Source organism: Lepidochelys kempii, chromosome 10 (assembly GCF_965140265.1).
Source record: "Lepidochelys kempii isolate rLepKem1 chromosome 10, rLepKem1.hap2, whole genome shotgun sequence".
Taxonomy (NCBI): Eukaryota; Metazoa; Chordata; order Testudines; family Cheloniidae; genus Lepidochelys; species Lepidochelys kempii.
Genome location: NC_133265.1, coordinates 3699995 through 3715232, shown reverse-complemented (window position 1 = coordinate 3715232; position 15238 = coordinate 3699995). Strand labels below are relative to the sequence as shown.

The 15238-nt window shown below is 47.2% G+C and overlaps 1 protein-coding gene across 5 annotated transcripts in view; it reads left to right on the top strand.

The window, feature by feature from the left end:
- Window positions 1-15238, top strand: part of RAB26 (RAB26, member RAS oncogene family) — a 219638-nt gene that overhangs the window by 144654 nt on the left and 59746 nt on the right. For all 5 annotated transcript variants that reach the window (XM_073361696.1, XM_073361695.1, XM_073361697.1 and 2 more), the window contains 2 exons: window positions 7103-7144; window positions 10916-10982. In XM_073361696.1, the coding sequence (XP_073217797.1) occupies window positions 7103-7144; window positions 10916-10982 (109 nt within the window). The remainder of the gene's footprint in view (window positions 1-7102; window positions 7145-10915; window positions 10983-15238) is intronic.

The following is a 15238-nucleotide window of genomic DNA, read 5'->3' as shown; positions in this document are numbered from 1 at the left end:
AAGTGCCACCTTTTCAAGGGGATCCATATGCTAGCAGATTGCTTCTCCTGGCACTTTGCTGGGGAGTGAGGGTGACTGTTAGAAGGGGCACTGTCAAGACACAGCTGATGCCTTATGTTATTAACAAGGAAAGAATTTTTTAAAAATCAAACCCGCATCTCACTGGAGCTGAGGTTTACCCTGTTTTTCTGTTTGCAAATAATTCGCAATACTTTCCATAATGGCAGAGATGGTCACGGACGTCCCTTCTGGCCTTATGAATCAGTTTTAAAAGGGAGTAATAACAGGATGCTATCCACCAGCGCCCTCCACTTTGGATCCTCTTGCTCCTCTTGGACTGAGCTTGCCCTGGTTTGTCGACCTTGGGGGCATGCTATGTAAATTGTTGTATGTAACCTCTATGCAGGACAAAGGGTGACTCCTTTTTGGGGAAAGGAAGGGAGCTTTGTCCTTTTGGATCCTGGTGGTAGATAAGCTGCTGGCTTTGGTTCACTGGATAGTGCACTGGGCTGGGACTCGGTAGTCCTGGTTTCAATTCCTGTCTCTGCCACTGACCTGCTGTGTGACTGTGGGCAAGTCGTGTCCCCTTTGTGCCTCAGTTTCCCCTCCTGATCCTCTGTCTGTCTTGTCTTTTTGGCATGTAAGCTCTTTGGGGCAGGGGCTGTCTCTTGCTGTGTGTGTGTTTTTCAGTGCCTAGTGCAATGGGGTGGCTTTTAGGTGCTCTGCTAGTAGTCAAAGGTGCCCAGAGTAATAGAGATGTGGGGTTTTTGCATGTTTTTATTATAAATTTAAATAAAATCTGTCGACAAATCTCAGTCTGTTCTAACCTTTCGCTCCGATGTGTCTTTAACTGTCGGGTTTTCATTATAGATTCATTTGTTCATAGCAGTCAAGGCCATAAAGGGACCATTATGATAATTTAGTCTGCCCTCCTGCATGCCCGAAGCGTAGAATTTCACCCATCAATCCCATACCTTCTGGTTGAGTTAGATGGAACTTTACAAAAAAAAAATCCCATTCATGATTTAGAGATTTCAATGAACAGAAAGTCCATGCCAGCCCTTGGAAAGTCATTCCAGTAGTTAATTACCTTCACTGTCAAAAAATTGTGCTTTATTTCTAGTCTGAATTTGTCTCGCTTCGGTTTCCAGCCCTTTGATCTCGCTCAGCCTGTGTCTGCTACATTAAAGAACTTTCTGCTAAATCTTCTCCCCATGTAGGTACTTATGGCCTGTGATCCAGTCACCTCTTAGCTGTCTCGTGGATAAACTACATAGATTGAGCTTTGCAGTCGTCTGGGGTTTGAATTGTTCTTGTAGCTGTTTGTTGATTCTATCCAATTTTTCAACAAGAAGATATCCCCCCGACCCCCCACCCCGCTTTTCTGCAGGCCCAATGGGATTTTAAGGTGCCAGATCAATGCAGAGGCATACTGTGGTGACAAAGATATTCTGAACAGGTTTTTCTGGATTCAGTCTCTGGATACGGAAGGAGATTCTCTATTAGGTAGTAATATTTTTCATAGTGTGTGGTTGATTATCTCTGTGACATAGATAATTTGTACATAGGACATTCTGCTCCTTGGTTCTGACTCGTTCTCTTTAATCAGGAGAATAATGAAGGATCAATAGTGACTAACGAGCGCCCACCTGAGATGAATCCTTCTTTGGACCATGGTCTGGCTGAACGCTCCCCAAAGCACTGAGTAATAACAGTGGAGCAAACCAGCCATGCTGTGTTTATCAAAATCACTTTTTCCACCAGCTCTGCTTCTCACTGGTTAGTCTGTTGATTTTCCTTGATAATCTCATCCATCTTTAACTAGGATCTGCCCTGAGGTTGTTTCCGTCTTGGACGGGCTGCTCAGAGGGGCTCTGAAGTCTAGGCACTGGTCTCTGAATGGCTGGGGCAGGAGGGCAGAGGCTGGTGCTTCCCTCCCAACACGGAGGCAGTGGGGGCAGTGTGGGAAGGGAGCAGGGCCAAGGGGAACGCCAGCCAAGCAAGGGAGGGATGTAGAGCGGGGCTTGGGGTGCTCCCTGGCCCGTCCCCGCAGTCAGCCCTTCCTCAGCCAGAAGGGACAGCATCCGTTTTGCTTCTGAAAGAGGCTCGTTCCAGTCATACATGAGAGACGGTACTTGGGACTCAGCCAGTCGCCTCCAGTCATCTTCACCTCTCACCTTCTGTCACCCCCTCGCCCTGGGGATCTCAAAGCACTTTACAGACTGAGTCTTGGGGAGGTGGTGACTTTCCCCAGTGAGACAGAGGCAGAGATGGAACTAGAAGCAGGTGTCCTAGCTCCCAGTCCCCTGCTCAAACCACTAGATAGACTCCCTCTTTGTAACTGTCAGGCCTCTAATGGGGAGCTTTCGCCCTCACCATCTCCCTGGGCAGAAGAGGTGATCTGACCATAGCAGGCACTCTAGAGTTTGTCTTGCAGCTGCGTAGCAGCCAGGAGAGCAGCAGAACGGCACCGCTGGGCTCTCGTGAGCGGCCCACGTTGCTGTGTCTTCCCACCAGGCAGTTTAGATGTGGAGATAAAGTTGTTATGGGTTTGTTGATTTGGTTGATCAGCAGGGCTCAGGGTGGAAGCAGCAGGGACTGCCATAAAAAGGAAATAGGAGCATTAAAGGCTCGTTAATTGCTAGGATGCATCAAAAAAATGGATAGCGGTAATGCAGCCCATCTGCTGTAGCTCACAGCAATAACGTTTGTTTAAGGGGAGGGTTGGGAAGGAGTCGCTAACCTGCAAGTCAGGAGGAGAGCGGAACTGCTGCTTATCAGTGCAGATATAACACAGCCAGAAGCAATTCCGATCCACCCTCAGCTTGGCATGTTTATCTACTGTGGGTACCGGAGCATCTGCGCACCTCACAATCGTCAGTGTGTTAGTCCTCCCCGCGCCCCTGGGAGGCTGTGCTGTTCTCTCCATCCTCTGTGAGGGACAGGGTAGAGTTCCTGTCTTGTCCCAAGTCACCCAGGTGTTTTGATTCCCAAGCTAGCAGCATAATCTCTGGCCCATCCTTCGTCTCCTTAAAGTTCTATCCAGGACAAGGGCAGTATGGAGGGACAGTGCAGAAAGTCTGACTGCTTCAGCTCGTTTTCTTATTGATTTTTATTGCCCAATCATCTAAAACACAGACAAAATGAACAAAAAGGAGAGTGAGTGTGTGTGAGAGAGAGAGAGAGCGCATCTCTATGTTTGAAAAAGAAGCAAAATTGGCAGGAAAAGAAGTGATTTTTATGTTTCTAAGGGTGGTTACTAACTGGATATTTGTAAGTAATTGGCTGTATCTTTTTAAAGCCATTAACACAGCATATTGTAGCTCATTAATTTATTGCCAGAGGTCCTCCAGTCAGAGCTACGTGCAATAGTGTAAATTAGCAACAGTGATTCTGGATTTTAAATTGCCAAATATGTCTACCTTGCCGTAGACATTGACACTGAAAACGATTTTCTAGTTGTACCACAATATAAATTGTTTCCACGGGTGATTTTTATATAACATAGGAAGTTTTTTAAACAAGCGCCTGAGCACTTATGAATAAAAAATAACACCTGCAGCTAGGAGAGCTGTTACCAGGACTCCCCATCCTCCTGCTTCAGGGCATAAGTTGATCAGCAGCTGGAATCGGGGAGAAATTCCTTCCCCCGTATGGTGCACAGTTCCGTGCAGTTTAGATGTTTTATATTGTTCTCCAAAGTGTTTGTCATTGACTGCTGTTGGAAGCAGGTTCCTGGGCTAGCTGGACCATTGGTCTGTTCTGGCACAATGGAAAGTGAGATACCAGGCGAGTGCAACAGGGTCTGGGATTTTGAGCTAGCAGGTGTCAGTCTGGTAAAACTCAAGGAGATTGCAGGCTAGCTGTTCTGAAATGGCAATTGCTAGGTTTTTAAGAGCTCTGCTAGGTGTAGGAGATGGATACAAAGGAATGCTTTCTCATTCATATTCAGACCTCCATGCCTCCCGGTATATCCATCTATTTTAAGAAAGAATCAGATGAGGACCTGTCAGAATCCCCCTTGTGGGCATTAGACACAAATGATCCTCTGGGTTTGGCCTGTCTGCCAGTCTCTGGTGCAGTGACACCCAGAAACGCACATACTAGTGTGGTCTCTGGAGGGCTTCGGTTTGAAGGTGGGATTTTTAAAACTCTGGGGTAGGCCCTGCCCCTTGAAGGGAGTAAATAAACTTACGTGCAGACTTTCTCTAGCATTGCCCCACCAGGTGGGGGTCATTTTGAGAGGAGCTGGAGATACGTATACACAAGGGCAGCACGAGTAAAAGAGAATTGTAGGAACATGAGTCTTGTTCGTAAAATGTTTGTACAGTGCCTAGCCCAACGGGGCTGGGGCCTGTAGACACTAGCTCAGTGCAAATAAAGAGTAGATAGCTCTAGGTAGACAGGTCTGTAATAGATTTTGAGTCACAGCCTTCAACAGTGAAACCTGGGCTCCCATTTATAAGCCCCTGCAGACTCCTTATGCAAATAAGGATGGGGAATCACTTGAAAATAGTCTCTCTCTCTCTCTCTGCAGTGCTTGTGGTAAAGAGCCAACTGAAGGGCTGGAGGATTTACCAACTTCCCCCCAACCCACAGTCGAGGGGAGGGTGGAGAGCTGACAGTCCATCCATACCTCGCTGAGAATTTTCCAAGAGCGAGGTCAGGCCAACCCTCCATCCCCTCAAGCCAGCGGGCTGGCTCTGACCTCCTTTACATCGCTCTACTCCATTGACATCGCTCCTGATTTGCACCCACTCCAGTGTCCTTTGCCTGCCAGATACCAGATACCCCTCAAGATGTGCAAAGCCTGGCTTCACTGGTATCTCTGGTCACAGGGGGGTTGTGGCAGCTTTGAGAAGGGCTGTCAGGGAGGAAATCACCAGTTAATTTCCATAGCCCTAGAGAGTGGGACCAAATGGGCAGGTTGGAAACGGAGCCTCTGAGCCCATCAAAGCAACGTTTTATTTGGGGTGCGACAGCGGCATGGTTAAGGCCGAGCTGCTGCATGTGATCACGCTTCAGACAACTGCCATCCCAGCATTCCTGGGGAGCCTCTCCAGAGTTGCAGAGCCCCCGGCTCCCAATGGATTTCAACTGCATTTTGCTAACTTGAGGTCAGGGAAGCTGCAGCTGGAGTCGAACTTGGTTTGCTGAGAAAGTTACGGTTTTCCTGCTGGTGGTGCAAAGTGCCTGCTCCTTGGGGACATCCCTTGGGAGAGGTGCTTGTGTCCTGCTGCAAAGCCTCTTCAAAGGGGATGGTCAGAATTAATCTGTCTCAACAACCTGCCCGTCTGCGTTAGCGGCTGCCAATAGACTGGTTGGGTTTGTCTGTAGGTGCCCAAGACTGGGACTGAGCTGGGGTTGGTTTCCTTTCCGGTGTGTCCATATACCTGCTGCTGAAGGAAAGTGCCTGGATTTGGGTCAGGCACCCAGGTTGAAAACGATCATTTTTCTTATTTATTCTCCTTTTGCAGTACGAATACTCCAAGTCTGTCTGTGTCGCTTCTGACACGTCTGTTGGGTTTCCGAATCGTAACGGAGAGACCTCCCTATGCTGGGAGCTGGACGTGACTTTGGAATAGCTCCTAAGATGGGTCTGTTCCCTGGGGGAAGTGCTGATGAGCTCCTGCCAGGCTCTTGCCCTGCAGAGGCACATTCTGAGCAGGGCTGGACGAGTCAGCGTTTTAAGGGTTGTTTTTTGCAAATATCGCTCGGTGGCAGAGGAAGATGGAGGCCTTGTCTGCCTGCAGGGCACAGCGTGGGTGAGAACACTCCCAAGGCAGTGAGAGAGGGAGCAGGGCCTAGCATTGTCTATGGAGCCCCAATATAGATTATAAGCAGCCCAGTGCACTTTGCACACGGAGAGAGCGTCCCTGTTCTGTAGGACAGGGAGGAGTTCAGCGCCAGGATGTCCGTGCAGGCGTAGCGTTTGGGACTAGCCATCCGACCCCTCCCATTCTTTAAAGGCAGGTGCTGAAGTTTTTGGATTCCTGGCCCATGACTTGGGGGGGGGAGACTCATGATTGACACTGCTGTTCAGCTGGTCACCAGGACATCACGGCTGCAGGTCTGACAAGGTCACGCCAGTCTCTCCTGTGACCAGACGCCTGAATGTGTCCTGGGCCTGTACTTATGGAGTGTTTTCACTGACAAGTCTCATTCATGCCCACTTCAGGCAGTTAAATGGACACATCTCTGCATCTTCCCCCGGTGCGACACCCCAGCAAAGGACATGTGGCTTCTGATGGGCGTGACCTTGTTTTATAGCCTTCAGTTTAATATTGTGCATTAACACCATGGACTGTGCTATAGGGGCGGTGCTGGGGCAGGATCCCAGAGGTCAGAACTAGCAGGCTTACCAGGAAAGGAAGAAAACCTTCCTGTTGTGGCCGCAAGGACCTTTATTGAGGATCCAATCTGACAGCCCTGTGTTGGCTGAAAGCTGGTGTAATGCAGACCTATTTGCTGGTGGTGCTTTGAATGCCCTCTAGTGTGTGTTCTCTAGCACACAAAGCATGTGTAATGACTTAATCCCTCCTGCGAAGAAATTTGGTATGATCTCCCCTTTGTAGATGGGGAAGCAGAGGTGTGAGAGCAATGGGCCGGTGGCTGAGAACCCAGAACCCAACTCCCAGAATGTGCTGGCAGGAACAGTCTTTCAGAGGGGCTGAAAAATCAAGACACTGACTGCCTTCATTAGGGTCAGTAACCCCAGTGCCTTGCTAATTTCCACTCTGAACAATTACATTCTGCCTACCTAAAGTTCTCGCTACATTACTGTGTGGGGTTGATGTACACTGCTAAACCATTGCTGTGTTCTTCCCCAGCACTGGCTGCAGTGATCTCTCTCCAGGCATTAGCTGGTAAAGTGTTTTGGATGAAAGGGGCTGCATAACTGAAAGGCTATTGTTCTTAATCAATACAATACGGAAGTGTGACAGTTACCTAGGAAAATCTTAAGTATTTGTTGGCCAGTTCCATACAAACTAATAAAATGTCAGTGCAACAAAACAAGATGGGGCAAATCCCTTTGCTGTTGTAACTCTGTCTAAATCTGTTTTGTACAGAGTTCTCATCATTCTTCTGTTTTCTCTTTCAGAATAAAGTCTTAAATGTGGATGCAGTGAAGGTAAAGCTGCAGGTAAGCCCCTGACCCGCATTCGTCAGCTCTGCATGAACCTGAACTCGTCCATGTCAGCTTGTTTGCTGTGGGGCTTAGTGCTGCTGGCTATGGTACCTAGCACCCTATCAATACCCACGGTTGATCGAGGGCTTCATGAAACCTTTCTGCACTTCCAAAAAAAAAAAAGAAAAGAAAAAGAAAGAACCAACACGTTGGTTTGGATTGGGTTTAGTTTTAAAGGATAGCTTGTTTAGGTTGTTTACCTTCTTTATGAATGAACTGGATGTAGGACTAGAGAGCACACTGGTCACATTTGCAGATGACACTAAGCTGGGAGTGTGGCCAGCACTTTGAGGATTAGAGCTAAAATTCAGAGGGATCTTGATATATTGGAGAACTGGGCTATAGACAGCAAAATGAAATTCAACAAAGACAAAAGTAAGGTCCTGCAGTGAGGGAAGAAAAACCTAATGCACAAATACAGAATGGGGGATAAGTGGCTTGGCAAGGATCTGGGAGTTGTGGTGGATCACAGCCTCAACATGAGTTCGCAATGCGATGCTGTTGCAAAAAAAGCAAATGCATTTTTAGGTTGTATTAACAGAAGCATAGCATGCAAGTCACAGGAGGTGATAGTACCACTCTACTTGGGGCTAGTTAGGCCTCTGCTGTTTAAAAAGGGATCCCCCACCTCCCCCGTCGCCATCACAGCATAGACCAAGAGACCATCAAACGATCACAAGTACTCTGGCAGAGCAAGACATTGCAGACCTCTGAACTCATGTAATGGAGCTGAATGCAGATCTGCTCAGGCTGAAGAATTCCCAGCAAGGTTGGCTTTCATATCTGTTGGGCTTTCTTAACAGGGTTCCCCAGTGTATGGGCTCCCCAGGGAATCTGGAGTTTTGCAAGAGATGTAAGGAACGTACCAGAGTGCTCTCTCCCGTCTGCAAGCGACTTTCGAACGTGTGCAGCAGGGTAATGAAATCAGCAATATCTAACACCAAACAAAGCATCAGCCACACGCTGAGGAGCAGCAGTTGGCAGAATATCTTTGGCAGTTGTGATTTTTGCATTAGTTCCTCTCTGTGACTATTCACCTGTTTCTTTGCCTTTATAATAGCTTTAGTGGGAATTTTTTTCAGCGCTGCTGAGAGGCATCTCTGGAGACAGGCCTTTGTGCACCATTAAACAAGTACAGCATAGTTGGCCGGAGTGCAAGCTTCCCCTGCCTTCCCTGCTAGTGCCCCTTAAGCCTCATTGTGAGGGGTCACTTGGGGAAGGGAGGGGAGGCTAGTCTCCATGGTCCATTGACTGCTTGACCTCCCTGCTGGTTATTCTTCTGCTGGGGACACTGGTCTAAACCCAGCAGCTCTTTCCACATTGACGACTGAACCACCACTGGGTGAGAATAAATTCTGATTGGACACAGCCCCGATTCAAACCAGTTACTTGGATCTTGTATATACCTGGCATTAGCCTTGATTTCAGCTGCTGATTTAATTGCACCCATGCAGACAAGGAAAGCCACAACTAAAACTGCTGGCGGCCATCCCTACTTGAAAGTGTATATTTAAAAACAAAAAGCCATACCTTAAAACTCTACCAAAACAAGACACTCCATTGTACCCACTTCTCCCTGAGGGAGAAGATGAGAGAACAAACAACATGTTGCTTAATACACTACTGGAAGATGCTCAGATATTATGGTGGTAAGCTTTTGGTATAAGAACCTATATAGAACAGAATAGACACCAGGGTTCCACTGGTCTAAATCATGTCTTTCCTTGTCTGCAATGGCGGTGCATTATGATGGCTGAAATCCAGGCTAATTCCTGGTGCAGACAAGACCCTTGAAGTCAAAGACTCCGTGGTGAAAGACACTGTTACCCAGTCCCCTGATCCATCCCGGCCCCATGATATCTCAACTCAACATCTTCAGCTCCAAAAGAATCTGAGCTGCTGTAATGCCACAAGATTTAACTGGGAATTGGTCCTGCTTTGAGCAGGGGGTTGGACTAGATGACCTTCTGGGGTCCCTTCCAACCCTGATATTCTATGATTCTATGATTCTATGATTCTAAGATCTGGCTGTCTTCTGTGACCTCGGTGCTGGAAGCTAACTAATAACATTAGCTCTCCTTTTCCCCCAATAGGATTGTGTGTTTCTGTGCAAAAACAACACTGCATTAAAAACTGATAAATTCAATTAGTAGGTCCCCACACATCCATCCAGCAAATGGATTTTTGATTAAGGAGGCATTGTAGGCCATTTGTCAAAAGCCATCATTTCGGTATTCAGACATGCTGAAGAATGGTGACACGCCTCTTAAATATTTATTGCGCTTGTCACTTTTCCTATTCTTAGCCCTACAAACATCCCCCTGTTGCAAATTAATCATGTGCAAATAGATCAGACCATGAATTGTTGTTGAAATGAAATGTTAAAGTAATTTTCTCAGGAGTGCGCATTGTCACTGGATTTTATATTTATTTTCCAAAAGAATTTCTGGTTGGGTCTTAATTTTTCTCCCATCGTTGCTGAAACCCGCAATGTTCCCTCCGTTGCTCTGACAGCTGGTGTTGCTCACATGTGAGCAGACTGCTGAACTCCCAGCTCTGAATCACTTCAACCTGCGGTACATGGCCTGGCAGAACATGAAGCCATCAGGCGCTGAGTGGACCATTTTCCATGGTGCTTCTCTTGGCGGGATGGAGACATGGAATGAGTAGCTTGTGGTGACAGCATGAGTGAAACAGAACCTGCCTGTGGCCAACACCTAGCAATGAAGTAATAACAAATAGAACTAACTGGCTCGATTTGCAAAGGCTTTGTGGTGTAATTGCATATACAACCCCTTGGCTGGGCCAGCTCACAGGTGGGCTGAAAGGAAAGAGATTCTGATCGCTAAGCACAAAGAGCAAATCTCTGAAAAGGTGGCTTCCATACTATTATGGGTTGGGTGTGACCACAGCCCTTCATTGAATAGAGTGGTAAGACACAATGAAGTTACCTGGTAGCTGAAACAATAACAACCTCCACCGCATACGCCGGCCTATGTCACCACCCACAGCAAGGCACTTGGGCAAAGGGGGTTCACTGGCTATTCTTTTGTGAAGGTGTGTGTGTCTGAGAAAGCATCAGAAAGACCAGAGAAGCTGGGAGATAAGGGGCAGAAAAGCCAAGAGCAGTCACGCTGGGAGTGTGGCCCTCAAAAAAGCCGGGAGAGCACTTTTGGGCAGAGTGTTGTCTGAAAGAGGCTGGGAGCGATGAGCAAAGACATGACCTCCTGTTGCTTGATTCCTGCTGGGTTCAAAGAAACAGGACTTTGAATCAGGTGCTTCTTTGATGCAATCCTGTTTCTTTAAAAAGGCTGTGCAGTCATAATTTCTAACAGGACCAACCCACAGGACCCCAACATTTTTGGCTAACCACTTGAGTCAAAAGGGGTAACTTTATAGTAGAATTAAAACAATAATTAGCAGTCCAATCAGAAGCTGCCATCTTGATAGCGCACTGGTGCAGGGATGATTTGGGGACTGCAGGTCCCTTTCAACGTGTGACTAAGCAGGAGGCTTCCAAAATCCTCATTCCATTGCTTCTCTGGAGTCCTTGGATCAGCTCTAGCTAGCCCCTCCCCCTTCATTCATTTTAAACTTAAAATAAATGAAACATCTTTAAAAGGAAAACAAAGGAGCCCAGTGTATCCTCCCAGCTCCCAGAGCAGCCTGGGCTGGTTTGAGCAGCTTGCATTGTGTCTGATGGTGCCCTGTCTTTGCCCTTTTCAGATCTGGGACACCGCAGGGCAGGAGAGGTTCCGCAGTGTCACTCACGCCTATTACCGAGATGCCCATGGTAAGAGCTTCTCTGCGCTCCCTTTTTCTAGGGGGGCCAAATAGAGTTTAAAGGGACAGTGTTAAGGGCCCCCGGGATCATGGATCCACACAGAGCGTCATGCTCCTGGCGGGTCCCTGTTGCTGCTGTTTGAGTTTGTGCTCCTTGCTCGGGCTGGGGAGTGAGTCTAGACAGCTCTGTGTTAGCATCACTTTCCCCTCCTGGTTTCTGTGCCCCAGCCTGCTGCTGGTGTGTCTGGGGCACAGCTAAGGTGACCAGATAGCAAGTGTGAAAAACTGGGGACGGGGGGTGGGGGTAATCGACACCTATATAAGACAAAACCCCAAATATCAGGACTGTCCCTATAAAACCAGGACATCTGGTCATCCTAGGCACAGCATGGCAGGAAGGGAGTCCATCATTTAAAAAAGAATCTCCCAGGGAGATTTAAAATTATCTCCTCTATATTGTCCAGCTCCTCAGTGACTGAGCAAATGTCACGCCTCCCACACCACGCTATTTTACAGAGCTGTTATTGAAAGTGGACGCTGTTAGCACCTGAAAACACCCTTCATTCCTAGCGTTAGTACCAGAAATGCAGGTGATTTTTAAATGGAAAGAATTTTAAAAGATTAAATTGATTCATTTTCGGCCTCATCCTGCCTCTGTTGGAGTCAGCGAGGAAATCCACGGTGCAGGCTCAAGCCCTGTCTGCCCTTTTCCTGGGGCAAGGAACACAGACTGGTTAGTTTCACATTTAAGAGCCTCTGCTGGTGGAAATTGGCAAGGCTCTGTTGAAGGCTGTCAGGAGAAACTGACCCTTTAAGGGAGCTGGGCTCATTCTCACCGGTGCCAGGTTTAGCTTACTCCTCATGTGAAGGGAATGATTGGTTCTTGGAAAGACTCCGGTGCAGCCCCCATGCAAGATTTTGTCTTTCACGCTCAGAACCCACCCTTTATCAGTGGGGCTCTGCCCCAACCTGAGTGGGTGTTTAACAGCTGTGGGCAGGCTGGTGGAAAAATTTGTAGAGTTGGGGTGCTGAAAGCCATTGAACAGAACAGTAAACCCCATATATGAGGGAAGCCAGGCATTCAGCTGCCATTATTCCTTCAAGCCACCCGCCTAGATCCTGCCTGTGGATCTCAGAAGCCAGATCTCGTACCATTCTGTAGTGATGAAATCTCTGCAGTAACGAATGGCCAATAGGGACAGAGCTGGAAGGAGCTCTAATGATATGGTATGCTCTCCCTTTGAGAGTTTCCTCTTCCAGAGCACCCCCAGCCCTCTGTTAAGCCATCTCCAGGCCGACCTCTTCTCTTCCGTTTCTGCTCAGGGAGCTCCAGTCAAAGTGAACGGGAGCGCCATAGATCTGTCAAGGGAAGATGAGACACTGGTGTGTCCGTCCTGGGAAATGGTTACTGAACAGCATGTTCTTGTAACTCCAAGTGAAATGAGCTGTAATAATGACAACAGACATTTATGCAGCTCCTTTCCTTGGGGACAGCTCAAGAGTGCTTGACAAACGGTATATGCAGGAATCTTCGGGGCGGCTGGGGAGAACGCAGCTGTTGCTCAACATTTCAGGGAAGAAATGAAGGAGAATCCCAGGTCTTTGCAGAGGGATCTAAGACAGGAAAATGGAATCACCCAAGCGGGAATTTGGGCAGTACCCTGGGCTCTCTTTTCAGAGGATGTCTAAAAAAAATTTTATTTTTCACATACACCGTCTCAGGCAGAATATTGGTTTGAAATGTTTCAGTGTTTCACAGGAAAATTTCAAAATGAAACAACTTTTGTCACTAAGAAATTTTGAAAAAATTGAAAATTTGACATGTTTTCCTTTTTCTTCCCAGTTCTTGTTTTCTTCGGTTGCCAGTGAATGCAATACAGGGAATAATGGGTAGTATTTTCTTCACCCCTTTTTCCTTTTCTTTTCTTTTCCACTCTGTAACATTTCCAAAGATGGAGAAATCTTTGAAAAATCCGACTGGAAAATGGGAAATGGGAGGGGAGGAGGAAAGCCCTAGCTATCGCCAGCACTCATTGTATCGCACTGAAAGGTGAAAAACGAAAAAACGGAGAGGAGAAAACAAAAGCCTAAAACTTCCAAAGTCTTTGTTTTTTAAAAAAATTTCAGTTCCAAACTATGTTTAATTTCAAAGTTTCCCTTTGAAATCTCTCTCTCTCTCTCTCTCTCTCTCTCTCAAAAAAAAGAAAAGGCTGATTTTTTTAAATGAAATCCCATTTTTCCATGGGAAAACTTTGACCACCTCTAACCACAAATAGTTAAGCCCTGAGCTGTGTGCAGAAGGTAAGAGGCTGAGCCCCCAAGAGAGCTCTGCTGGGGCAACGGCTCAGTACCAACTTGAGGCAAAGATTCATAGGTTCTAAAGCCAGAAGGGACCATTACGATCCTCTAATCTGACCTCCTGGGTAGCACAGGCCAGAGAACTGCCCCAAAGTAATTCCTACAGTAAATCTGTTCGAAAACTCCAATCTTGGTTTCAAAATTGTCGGTGATCAAGACTCCACCATGACCTTGGGTAAATTGTTCCAGTGGTTAATTACTCTCACTGTTAAAAATTTAGGCCTTATTTCACTTCTGAATTTGTGTATCTTCAGCTTGCAGTCTTTAGATCATGTCCTTTCCCTGCTAGACTGCAGAGCCCATTGTTAAATATGTGTTCCCTCTGTAGGTATTTATAGACTGTGATCAAATCACCCCTTAACCTTCTCTTTGTTAAACTAGATCAATTGAGCCCCTGGAGTCTATCACTATAAGACATGTTTTCTAATTATTCTCATGACTCTTCTCTGAATCCTCTCCAATTCATCGACCTCCTTCTTGAATTGTGGGCACCAGAACTGGACACAGGATTCCAGCAGCAGTCGCATCAGTGCCAAATGCAGAAGCAAAATAACTGCTCTGCTCCTCCTCGAGATTCCCACGTTCGCTCTTTTGGCCACAACATCACACTGGGGGCCCTTGTTCAGCTGATTCTCCACCACAACCCCCAAATCTTTCATGTACTGAGCCACCAACACTGTTTCTTACGGGTCCTGCTGTTTTCATTGCAGGTCTTCCGCCCACATTCTGAACACGGCTGACTGCTTGGATTGAGAGAGCAGACAAGTTCACATCCCCAAGCCAGTGCACCTGCAGGCTGTGTGCTTAGTGTTATCTCAGTGCCTCTGACTGTTAGGTGGTATCTCAGGCGTGCTTTCTTTGGAGGAAAAGCCAGCTGGCTTTAAGTGCATTGATCACCGCAAACTGGAACTCTTCCTTTGCAACCCAGTGATATCTACAGATGCTTTCCTTCTGTGAAATGAAGATTAACCTTCCCCCACTGAGCAACCCGTCTGACTTCTAAACAGTCCACATTTAGTCAGCACCTTTATCCTGTTCGACAGAATGAGAGTACTCTTGGGAGATGGTCGCATACTCATGTGCAGAGGGCCCCATGCTGGTGAAAGGCCAAGGATCGCATGTAGCCAATGGAAGGCTTGCAAAGATCACGTGCATTGCAGGGAACATGCCAAGCTAATATCCCGAGCATCCTCCTTGCCTTGGCATATCATGTACCCGTGGCATCCTAGTTCTTTGTTGGCATGTGGGTGGTCTTTTCTTGGCAAAACTCCCCATCAGCCTATGTCTTGAGTAAGGATTTGGCTTTTGGGTGTCACTATTTCACTGTGAATTATTCCAAGTGCAGCCGGGTAGGGGATAATGTTATAGTTGCTTTGCTCTGATGATAGCCCGTGTGTTAGGAGAACCTTTGCTCTTACTTGGTGTGAAATTCGGAATCGTGAGTTAGTGACTTACACGGGTTTTTATTCATTTATTCCGATCTGCTGTAGCTATTGTGTTCAGTCACAGAAATAAAGCATAGACTTTTAGAGGAACTGGGAAGTAAAGCTTTGGCTCCCTGAACAGTCTCAAGCCAATATTAGATGTACCCATGAACAATGCTGGAGAAAGGAAGGCAGCTCACCGTCCTTTCAGAGAATTGATTTCTTTGGTAAAACACGGTGTCCTTTGTACGTCGGGCATGTTGTACTTGGTCACTTTGTAGGTTAGTTCTAGGGGATGCTTCCCAGCAGGTTATCAGCCCTGTGGTCAGTATCTCAACCAAACCCCTGCACCCAAGCGGTCCTGGACTTTGCGGAAGTTGGGATCTTCATCCAGACTTTGTGGCCCCAGTGTATCGACCTATCTGCAGCATCTGTAGATGTGGTAGGGCAGGGGCAGCAAGGGACCGACTGGCTGGCGACTAGC